We start from the raw sequence: 13,147 nt of genomic DNA, 5'->3' as shown, positions 1-13,147 counted from the left end.
CCTGTTACAAAAAATAACAAAACAAAAACAGTAATAATAATTTCAATATTACTGTAAAATTATTTTAAATTAAAATTCTAACTACTAGTACTGTACCGATGATCGATTTTCATTCATGTTTTCTCTGACTGTTGAAAATAATCTAATTCTATTAAGATCAAGTCTTTAAGGGAAGATGAGAAAGAACAAAACTAGAAATGATATTACACGATTCAAAGGGATTACAAATGAAGAATAGAATTATTTATTTCAAATATTAACATATTCAAAGAAGAAAAGTGATTTAGTACTTAGTGTAACATAACTATTGATAGTATGAATGATACTACATAGGAAAAGCTCAGAGAAAGATGGCTAGATAATATCTCAGATAGTTACGTCTCAGGTGTGACCGACTCTGACTTGGAGTAGGATTAAAATTCTCAATATCTTACATTGATTTACTAATCTTAAGCCAACATTAAATATATATCTGAATAGAGCGGTAATCTCAAAGGTGACGAAGATGACATTTATAAAGACAAAATGAATATGAGATGAAAAACTGCTTGGGTCACTTGAAGGTTCAACAGATTATACATTTTCTTTTATTTTTCAAAATCCAGTCTTCTGCAGTTGAAAGAAAGTACTATGCTCAATACGGGAAGCCATATTTTGAAAATATTTATCCGTAAAAATATAGCACACTTGATCTCACCATTTGCTTACCTCCTTCAGCGTTCTGGTTTAACTCCTCTCCAATTTCTTCGGCGTCTTTTTTTGGAGACAGGAGTCGAAATTGTGTACTCAAACTGAACAATTTAATAGACACACAAAACAAAAATTAACCAAAAAAAAAAAAAAAAAAGATACATTCCAAAAATGGAAAAGAGGATCCTGAGATATGATTGCATATAATTAAAAAGTAAATAAATACTTACTTTGAGTTAGTAATAAGTAATGTACACTTATGACTAATAATAATAATATATATATATATATATATATATATATATATATATATATATATATATATATATATATATATATATATATATATATATATATATATATATATTTGGCTAACGCATTTTTCTTCCGTTTATATCTAGCATGAACTATTATAGGTTCATAGCAGACAAATACAGATGGCAAACAGCGATACAGAGATATAAAAGAAAGATTTTCTCTAAATGACGGGTGTTCGGCGAATTCTACTGAACGTAGTGAGGGTTCAGAGAAAGTGATTGGAAAATAGACCGATGAATATTAGACGACGTGTATGAGTGTGCGTGTGCATGTATATGTCTAACTGTGATTGAGTGTATATATCTAAATATTATGCTGAATATCTACACTCAAGCGTTCAGTATATGTTTGATTCCGAATGGAATCAATCAACTTAGAAAATTTCACAAAAATGAGAGATTATAAAGCAATCACAAAGACAATCATAGACATAGTAAATTCAAAGATATTTGAATTTAATATAATTCAAACTTATCCCCCTACCCCTCAACTTACACAAAACTACGCACATAAAGGATTTGATAATAATATACACAGTTTGTTCATCTCGAATGATAACGATCGAGAATTTCTTAAGCTTTCGAATTCTTATTTGGCTATTTCATTGTAATTTATGAAGAAAATATTTATACATCTGATCCAATTTGGGCGTAGTACATGTAAGCGGTTTACGCGAAGCCATAACACGACATTTGTAACAGAGTACAAATTTAGGTTTATGACATATACGAGGTGCGTTCAAAAAGCATCTGACTTCATTTTTTCCCGCCGAAACTAATGCCACGTGGGCAAAATCCTTTAGGTAGGAGGTGACGCCACCTTTCCTGGGCATGTGTTAAAATTTTCGCCCCGAAAATCCGACGAGCGCATATTCATCTATACTTTAGATGTAACAGCCGGCAACTGACGCGGCTTACCGGTGTGAACATTTTTACGCATGCGTAGACAGAGTGGGGTAACCTTCCACCCAAAGGATCTTACCCACGTGGCATTAGTTTTGGTGGGAAAAATAAAATCAGATACTTTTTGAACGCACCTCGTTCAGTGAATGGAAAGCATTTTGAACACTGGACACCATGGAGGTGCAATATTTGTTTCGCTTATCTACTCTCTGAGTTCAAATTTTATTGATTCCAGCTTCACCTTCGATCCTTTCGAGATCAATAAAAAAAGTACCAGTATTGGTACAGTCATGTCCCCACCCCCTCTCTCTCTCCAGCTGTTACAACTTGTATAATTCACTGTGTGAAAGCTGGGAGAGTCGAGAAGCTCGCGAACACACGAGCACCTAAAACAATTAGTGAAAGCATCGTACATGCTACCAAACCATCATTGATTACGAGTGACGGCCTTAGTTTTAGTCTCTATATGCACACACTCACATATAGCCATATAAGCATTTGTCTGTATAATAAACAGTTCTGCATTCAGCATCAACAGTATGATTTTCATAGCAACCCCACAGGCAACAGGTTCACCTTTAAATACTCTTTGCAATTAGCGATTCCTAAATTTATCACATGGGAAAATGTGTAGATGGTCAAATCAACCTCAGTACTTCTCTACTATTTGTATTTTGTCAATTCTCGAAAGATAAACAGCAAAGCTAACTTGGCAGAATGCAAACTCCGATTTTAAAGGGAGAAAGACACCAAATACAACAACGAATTTTTGTCTCTCGATATTGCAATGTAACACTGAGGCAATGACCTAATAGAAAATAGTAAAATTGGTGTTTGTAACTTTGTTAGATATATTAAATATCCGCTAAATGTAAATAAAGTTCATACGTATATGACTATATGTCACATGAATGGGGTTTCAACTAGTAAAAAAATGTTAATTTTCATATACACGCGTGCACACACTTACACACACACACACACACACACACACTTACACACACACACACACACACACACACACACACACACACACACACACACACACACACACACACACACAGGCATGCACGCACACACACAAACACACGCATACATACAAAATATAAAAGCAAGCTGAATAGACTCCGATATATTTATAGTTGATGAAATAACTGGAGTGTTTGATAACAAAGGAATAATGAGATGATTCCCCATCTTTACAATCTGGAAGTGATTAAAGAGATATTCATTTACTCTAGAAAAACGTCAACAAAAAGCTGACTGCTTCTCATTTCTTATCGACCAGGAAATTCATCTACTTCTATAGTTTGTAATCTTCAGCATTTTCCATGCGTTCACTGATGAAGAGTATATTCCGTTATACTTTTACTTGTTTCAGTAATTAGATCGCGGCCATTCTGGGGCGCCGCTTTGAACGGTTTAGTCGATTAAATCGACTCCTACTATTTATTTTAAGTCTCTTACTCTATACGTTTCGTTCCGCTGACCTAAACAAACAACATCGATTGTCAAGTGATGAAAGACAAACACAAAAAACAAAAACGCTCGCACGCTCACACACACACTTACGCACGCATGCGCGCGCACACACATACACCCAACGGGCTTCTGTACAAGTTCCATTGACTAAATTCACCCACGAAAGTATTGGTCGCCCGGGGCTAAAGAAGCTAAAGATAATTGCTACAGGTACGCGCCGTGGGACTAAACCCCAAACCATGTGATTGAAAACAAACCAAATAATAATAATAATAATAATAATAATAAATGAAAATAAAAAAAGAATCTATTTCATATCGTGATTTCAAATTTGAGCTAACATCTAGGATAACAGTTTGATTAAGATATGTATTTTCTGTATAATGTACTACGTAGGTTTCTTTAGATATTCAAAAATAATAAAATTCGTCACTCTCAAGGTCGCTTCTGTGACGAGTTCGTTTCGTCTCGCTCTGGAGTACACTGTGTTTTTAACGTCTGTAAACGGATCTTTTTCGGGACAACCATTGCAGCTTCTGACTTTCCAATGATATACGTACGTTAAGTATGTCATATAGATAAAGATTTTAATCTAGAGTTTCTATTTGCATAATTAGAATTTCAAGCATGAGTCCATCCATAAGATTTAGGGTATCTTAACTGAATACATTATCCGGAATTCACAGTAACTATTATATAAAGTTTACTTTGTATTAGAATATGACAAAATCTGCTGAATCTTTCGTTGGTTTTTGTTATTGAATATTCTAGAATTTTACTACAAGCACTTGAATTCATGAACTTACTTCCTTCGTTTCATTTTGTTTGGAAATTATTCAAATTATGGTAATAATTGGGTGAAATAGAAAGTAATTTTGTTAATAATTTGTTTTATTAGGAATGGACATTACATCTATTTATATGTACAGATAACGGGTTCAAATTCATTTTAAATTGTTAAATTCAACACAGTTTCTCTTCTGGAAGAAAATGTTTTGCTAAAGATTTCATATATACGTAAAGTCACAGCAATATAGTTGGACAAGATTCTATCAACCAATCTGTTACAAATATATTCGGATATGTGTGTGTGTGTGTGTGTGTGTGTGTGTGTGTGTGTGTGTGTGTGTGTGTGTTTAGAATTGAAGTCGAGAGTTTGTCTCAGACTGCAATTTATAAACTTCCACACACAAATATACAGGCAAAATAATATGTATATTTTTTCTCCGAATATCCAAATGAACTGAACTTGTACATGGCATGCAGCACATATTTTATTCCCACTGTTATCCTTGAAGATAGCCCACTTTTCATATGTAAAATACAGACTTTCTCTTTTCCTACGTATATATATATATATATATATATATATATATATATATATATATATATATATATATATATATATATATATATATATATATATATGTATGTATGTATGTATGTGTGCGTGCGTGTGTGTGTGTACGTCTGAACAACGACCTTTTCCTTCCCTCGCTTTTCTAAATGTCTTGAAGAAGGGGTCATAGCTTCGAAATATAGAAATATAGAGTAATGCAATATTTTTGTTTTTTTTGATTACTTTATATCTTCTCGCAGCGTTTCGGCTTTACACAACAAATCTTAAAAAGATGTGTGTGTATGTATGTGTGTGTGTGTAAAATTAGCTGATATTTGCAAGTAAATATCGCATGGTAGCTTGTACAACACTTTCGCCAATTGTTTAAGATGTCTATGTAGTCAGAAGCATAGTCACCCTCTTGTTCCTTACATCCTTTACTCAGTGGAACATCTGCGATGTGACAGCTGGAGATACAGAAGGATGTACCCGCAATCTATTGATTGGAACTCATTTTCAGCTAAGTAAACTGGAGCAGCGTGAAATGACGTGGCTTACTCCAAGACACAATAGCACCTCCTTACTCCATTCCGGTCCAGAAATAGAGCCTATGGCCTTATGATCGTGAATCAAGCACCTAACCACTGGAATATGAGCCTTCAAAACACAAACACCACCACCTGGTTTAACACCACCACCTAGCCCTAGTCTTTGGATACTTATAGTTGGAAACAGGGTTCCAGTTAGAGGATAGCTTTCCTGGACCTGTGTTGGAGACTCTGAAAAGGGTGATAAATGCTACCCTTCTTTCTCTAACTAAGCCATGCAAAAGAATTTTTATACTTTTTAATTGAACTTATTTCTTAAGCTATACGAGACTAAAAAGTTCAATACTAGTTCTTCATGTTTTGTATACCTATACAAAACAAATGATTTTCAGTCTTATAGATAATCTTTAAGAATATTTTCCATTAAGCTGAAATGAATTATTTTTGATGAGCATGATTTCAGTAACCCTCAACAATAAGTATTATTAGAACTATATTTTATATATCTAATATTTGTTGTTTACTGTTGATATGATCTTTTTATTTGAATGGTTTTACGTATTAGCACTTGTTATTGACTAGTTCATTTTCACAACACACACAACAATTCAGTTTCAAATTTCTTATAATTTAACTCAATATTTATTTTTAAATTGGCCCTAATTTTTAGAATACATTTATTTGTTTTGCTTTTTTTTTAAAAAATAGAACATTTCAAAGCTCTAACATTCAGCTTAAAAACTAGTCCAGACAAGTGTCATATGAGAATCATTTTCGAAATCAAAAGAACCAGTGAACCACCAAGTAATGTATATGTTGTAAAGTTTATACTGCTATTGTCACTCCCTCGTTTTGCCTTAAGCTACACAAACTCATAAAACTGGAAAACACAGCTCTTTCAATGTTAAAAGGTTATATGACAGAATGTCCTTGGAATAACTAACGAGTTACTGAGCTGTATAATCAATCTGAATAACTTTTGTCTGATCTGAATCGCTCCACTACGTTCGTAGAACTGCTAGTTCAGTCTAAGCATAATTTTACTAATTGAATTTGTGGCTAAATTAACAATTTTTGTGCTCTTACGTGTTACACCCTACCGAAAACACAAAAGACTCCGCAATTGGGATTTTTTTTAAAACGGGGGCCACATTTTTCATTAACGAAACACTTTGAAACTTGGAACACTGGTAGAATGTGTCATATAAAACATCTATTTTCTCTTAGTCTTCTTAAAAAAAAAAAGAAATCCATAAGTTATTCCATGTGAAAGTTGTCGTATTTCTGTAATTTCAACCAATCACTGACGTCCATTCAGCCGATGTACATTAAGTGCCGACTACATAAACAAACGATTCTGAAACAATTAACCCTAACCCTAACCCTAGGGTGAGGGTTAGGGTTAAAGCAAATTTAAAATGAAAAAAGCAAATAAAACGAAGGTATGGAGATTAAATACGCTTTACATCGCTTAATCAGCCAAAGGAGTAAATGTAAACAACTGAATACTTGTCAGTGATTGGTAGAAATTATCGAAATAAGACAATTTTTTACATGAAATAAATTCGAATACAAAAATATTTTTCTGTTCTATAACACAAAATAGATAAGTATACGAAGTTTGAAAGTCTTTCCGTACCAAAAACACTACGTAAAACATTAATGAAAAATGTGGCCCCCGTTTTAAAATAGATCCCGCAATTGCAACGCAGCTCACACCCTAAACGCACAGACTCGTTGTAGTGATTTGCGGGAACTTGCTTTGGAATTTAATTATAATGCAGGCATTCATGCTCTATAGTAGAAACAACCACAAATTTCTTCATATATTTTCCAATTGAAATAGATGAGACGTCCGAGATGTAAATGGAATAAAATACTTGTCATAAAATAGTGATGAAGTGCATAAGTGTATCTAGATATTCATTCCAATTGCTTAAATTTTTGTAGTTTATCAATGCTGCCTTTCCGCAACCAAAACACTAGAGCATATTTTGTCAATATTATTATTAATGTTAATGTAGTCTGTGTTATATTTATTAGAAATTTTGTGAAACCTGTTCAATGAAAAGATATTTTGGAGTTCTGTCACCAAAGTCTAACTGCTGCATTATCCTATTGTAATTTGTCTGATGTCTCCCATCAAAACATTTCCTCTTTGTATCATTAAACTTTTTTTGCAAAATATTTCAATACAATCTGTTAAATTAAGGTGAAATTCAAAATAGTATAATTATATAAACAGATGAAATTTTTAGTGAATTGAAGCCAATAAATTTAAAAGTCCGTTTCTAAAAATTTGTGGCAAGCATCATGTAATGTTATATATATATTTGCCGTTTATGCCAAACAGCTCGAAAGGTCCAAATCGCCGTTCATTGCCTACAAATTTTGTTTTTCCTAAGTTGTTCTGTCTTTCAGAAATAAGTGGTGTAATTAATAACAAAGATACCACGTTACTAAGATAATTTTTAATCATTTATTCACTACCAACAACCGTTCTTGGTCTATCTTTCCACACACATACAAAAACACGTACGATCACATACACACGCAAGATCACATGCACACACTACATACTCACGCGTGCACATACGCATATACATAAAATAGGAATGACATTCATAAATGAAAAAAGTTTAACGTTCATATTCCATTCATTAAGCTAAGTAAATGGGGCACGTAAAAATATGTCGATATATACTATATAAAAATTCAATATTTTTCAACCGAAAAAAAAAAAAGAAAAAATGTCTGCCTGTGTAAAAATGCTTCTTTCACAAAACTTCTGTGAAGATAACATCAGAGCCAGAGTAATTAGAACTACGAAGTTGACTGAATAACTTGAAACAAAAATGAACATTAAAAAATAATAATAAAAATGAAGTAAACTGCAGTCTTTTGTAAGATGAAATAAAAGCTGGAACCATCTGAAAACACGTTTCGTGTATGTTATGTCCAGTGCATAATAAACTTACCAGAAGTATTAAATGCACAGGACCAAATTAACATTGATGGCTCTGGCAAGAAATAAATTACCTGAAACAATTATGGCTGAAGACATTGTAGCTACCCAATGCCGTGAGGGCTCCGAGGGATATAGAGTAGGAGAAGAAAATTTGCGATCCTGCATCCACCCACACCTAAAACAGAAATACGAAAATGAAAGAAATAAACAATTTGGCTGTCCTTTACCTCATTTGTTCGGTTAGCAAGTGGTCTAGTTAGCTATGCCATCTCCGACTTTGGATAACCAAAAGATACCACCATCTTAAGGTTATTAGTCAGATAAAAAGGAAGAGACGACATGATTAAGAAAAGAGATAGACACTGAGTGAAGTGATGAGAGAGAAGATCGATAGAGGAGTATAAAGAGAATGGAATAGATAGAAAGAAACAGTGGAGGATTGGGAAGACAGAAAGAGAAAGAGAAAGAAAATAGCAAATTAGAGGAGGGTGAAAAGAAGTCAAATATTTTTGTAAAAGATGAAAGAAAGATTTCTACCTGAATATCCTTAAGCCGTTCAAAATTGGGCTTTAAGTAGAAAATGATGCCCTCCTTTGCACCTGGCAGCAAACTTCCTCGGATTAGAAGAATTAGCATGAATATGTACGGACTTGTTGCTGTGACGTACATCACCTGCAATTATAATTTGAATACATGTACACATATATATAACTACTTACCTACCTACCTACCTACCTACCTACCTACATATATATATATACATACATACACACATACATACGTATGTACGTATGCATGTATGAAATTATCATAAGATAGGATGATCATGACTCTGCTTTATAGATCTTACAAGAACATTTGTTTTATTAGTCAAATATGGTAGAATTAATTAAAAGGAGATACAAAATTGTCAAGAATAACGCTGAGAGATTCCTAAATATGAATTTTACTTCATTTAGGAAAATATTTATACCTTCATAGCTTTGTTAAGCTATACACAACAAACTAGTGGAGACAAGAATATATTTGTCAAAAGTTTATTACTTTACGTACATCAGGGCTTAAGTCGCCAGTTATTTCTGATTAGTTAGTTAATTCAGATTCAGTTAATGCTCATTGCTAACATTATTTCTTCTCAATCTTGAAGTCCACTTTGCTGTCGACCAACTCCCTAGCTATCCCGCAGCGAAGTTCCTGTCTGCAGTTCGTCTGTTATGAATCCTGCCCTACACCTTTCTTGAGTTGCAGCTGTTTGGCAATTAATTTGATGAGAAATTACGTATTTGAAATTAAACCCATTGCATCATGGTAAAAGCACATATTAGATTCATAAGATTACAAGTCTGAAGACTATTAATTTCATCTTTAGAAGGTATATTTCCAATATTTACATCTACATTTTGATCACTTTGGTCTCACAATCTCATCAAATGTCTTACTCCTAAAATATATATATAATCTCAGGCTTAGGCTTGAATCGAACAAGGAACCTTTATTTCTGAATTAAGCGTAATAACGTTCTTATCCGTTAGCTCATTGGTAAGATTATTATATATGAGTAGTATGTAATTACAGAAAGGTAAGAACATTGTTAGCCTGGAACAATCAAACTATCATGTAGCTATAAATATTGTAAACATACACTCTAAACAAAATGTTAATGGGCGCGAAAATTCAATCTCAGACATTTAGACTGTTACTTCATTATTTCGCTAATAATAAAAATACTCTTAAAGAATTATAAAAGCATAAAGAAATGTTGTTTCAATGGTACAAATTATTTTCAAAATATAACAAAAAATGCGTTTTATTCACAATTGTTTACTATTTTGAGTCAATCAGAATGTATGAGGAAAAGCATCCACTAAATCATCTCTATCTTTTTCTCTCTTTCACTTTCTCCCTCCCTCTCTCTCTCTCTTTCTCATACACACACACACACACACACACACACACACACACAACTCGAAATACGAAGACAATATTAGAACAAAGGAGAGGCCGAACTGATTACACTGTGTAATCAGCTACCTATGTACAGTCTGCAAGTGCGAAAAATTCATCCGATTACTCAATTTGCAACAGTCAACGACACTGCCCCTCCACCTCTGACTGACTCCTGAAAACGAATATTTATGTGCGTGTAAGAATGTCTTTACTAATTATTCTTCCCCACTCTAATGATTAGATGGTTACAAATTATTAGATGTATATATTTAATAATAACTTTAAAGTTATCTATAATGCACACAACTTTCTCAGTTTTCGTGTCTTTTTCGATCGTGACCTAAATATACTTAACCCAGGTTTTTGCTTTTCTATTTTATTTCTACATTTCGCTAAACTTTACTTCAAGATCATCGTTCATAAATAGCTTCTTAATCTTCTGAGCACGCTTATATCGCATAACTTTTAACAAAACATAGTTTTGTCTTTTCCGATCGCATTAAGGTTGTATTTTCTAATCTATTTGTCTGGGTTCATTTTAGATAGTTGCGAATAAATTCTAAACAATATTCATTTGTAAGCCTTTTTTTTTTTTATTAAAGTTAGACATGTGTTGTTATTGTTGTTTTTTTGTGATTTTGTTTTTTTGTTTATTATATTTCACTCATTTTACCATTCAAACCTTCAATAGAAACCATTGCAAACAGATATCATTCACTGAGCGTTTCATGTGAAACTTTAAATCTTTCAGGAGTTCTTGCTATTATTCTTCCGTGATCTTTCAATAAAAGCTGTCGAGGGTGTGTCTGAATAATCTCCACAAAAACATCCACGACCATAACTAAAATAAAGCCATTCAACAAAGACTCAATCGCCAACGCACTTCAATCAATAGCTTACAGTTGGTTGCGCTGTTTTTTGTCTTTCTCTTCAACCTATTGCCTTTTCTAAATGTCTACCTACTTTCTTCCCCCAGGTACACCTAACACGCATATATCTCAACTCGCTCATCTCGCTGCTACCTATCACTTCTGAAATATCGCATTAATCACTTTGTCTTATCGTTTATCCCAGTATCTTTTGGCATTCCATTCTTAGCTACATTTTCCCAAAAACGTTGACCTAAAGATGATCAAACTAAACACCAACTGCACCGATCTCACCAGAGCGGAAGGATAAGAACATTATCTCTGTTTTTCTGAGTAACTACGCACGCACACACGCGCACACACACACGCACGCACGCACACACACACACACACACACACACACACACACACACACACATAAGAAAAGGTATAAATAATGGTCTTGATATATTTATTTACTCGCGCATCGTAGACTTACAGCTGTTTCTGATATACATTGTAGGTGAGTTCAAAGTTCTGTTTACTCAATCGGTCAATCGATCGATTGAATGTATTGAACAACCTTAACAAATACTATACTATCATCAGAGCCATATATATATATATATATATATATATATATATATATATATATAGCTTAGAAGATAAGAAGGGATGACCACTAAGTAGACATCAGATATGCTAGAAAAAGATCAACTACGATCTAACCACAAAGAAAAGAATGTTCGCCATTAACTTTTTTTTACTTACGTAAAAACGTCCGTGGCTCGTCAGCACGACCGTTCTAATTCAATATAATTTTCAGATCTATACACGAATTGTCTTCATAAAGTTTGACGTGCGTATAGTTCTACCGATTACATTGAGGGTTTTTTTCAAATGTCTCAGTTCTGGCGCGCTAAATCCCGGAAACAGTTCTGCAGAAGATAATTCACTGCAGTGGATGTTGCCGGTTAGAGAACATAAATATTTAAAATTTATATTTATATACGGAGGGTGATAGATTGAATATTAATTTAATTAACAGCAATATAAAACCAGTGGCCTAGCATATAAAAAAAAAATCTGAAAATTCAGAAGAATGGTATTACATGCGTATAAGAAGGGATGACCACTAAGTGGACATCCGATATGCTAGAAAAAGATCACCTACGATCTAACCACAAAGAAAATCATGTTCTCCACAAAAAGTTCGGCAAACACCGAATAGTTCTGTATAGTTCTGCAAATTATATTGAATTAGAACGGTCGTACTGACGAGCCACAGACGTTTTTGCGTAAGTAAAAGAGTTAATGACGAAACCCGGTCTACGATTAATTCTTTATTTTGTATATTCTCATTTGTCTTACCCGCTTATGTTCTGGTGTTTGCCGAATTTTTTCTGGAGAACATTCTTTTCTTTGTGGTTAGATCGTAGGTGATCTTTTTCTAGCATATCGGATGTCCACTTAGTGGTCATCCCTTCTTATACGCATGTAATACAATTTTTCTGAATTTTCAGATTTTTTATATGCTAGGCCACTGGTTTTAAATTGATGTTAATTAAATTAATATTCAATTTATCACCCTCAGTATATAAATATATATACATACATACATACATACATACATATATATATATATATATATATATATATATATATATATATATATATATATATATATATATATATATATATATATATATTAAATGCGCGCGTGTGTGTGTGTGTTAGAGAAAGAGGGGGACAGAAGTGAAGCATTATTCAGTGTTGTGACTCATGTGTAGAGTTTTGCTTTTTCCTAGCTTGTAAAGGTTGAGATAAACTCCCATATATAAATCCAGTTTTGCTTCTGGGTGTATTCACTTAAGATTTTGATGCTAATTATTATGTGTGCGATATAATGTTCGTTTCTTGATTCGAATTTTGGTGTAAGCTTTAAAGTTTCAGAGGGAAACTGACACCACAGTTACTCCTCCTCCCCTCTCGTTCCACCGACACAGTTACACAACTATCCCTTACATTACATCAACCATCGAATAAATAGAATAAAAGTAGCATCTGCTGAATCCACCCTCTCCTTTCTTACCAACAATATCAAA

General features: G+C 33.3%; 1 protein-coding gene across 1 annotated transcript in view; it reads right to left on the bottom strand.

Moving 5' to 3' along the window:
- Positions 1-13,147, bottom strand: part of LOC106875216 (sodium- and chloride-dependent taurine transporter) — a 91,785-nt gene that overhangs the window by 24,105 nt on the left and 54,533 nt on the right. The window contains exons 5-6 of the mRNA XM_014923266.3: positions 8,785-8,919; positions 8,319-8,422 (exon numbers count right to left, since the gene is read on the bottom strand). Coding sequence (XP_014778752.1) covers positions 8,319-8,422; positions 8,785-8,919 — 239 coding nt within the window. The remainder of the gene's footprint in view (positions 1-8,318; positions 8,423-8,784; positions 8,920-13,147) is intronic.

This window comes from Octopus bimaculoides, chromosome 1, assembly GCF_046866305.1.
Source record: "Octopus bimaculoides isolate indiv1 chromosome 1, ASM4686630v1, whole genome shotgun sequence".
Taxonomy (NCBI): Eukaryota; Metazoa; Mollusca; class Cephalopoda; order Octopoda; family Octopodidae; genus Octopus; species Octopus bimaculoides.
This window is presented reverse-complemented; position numbering and strand designations above follow the sequence as displayed.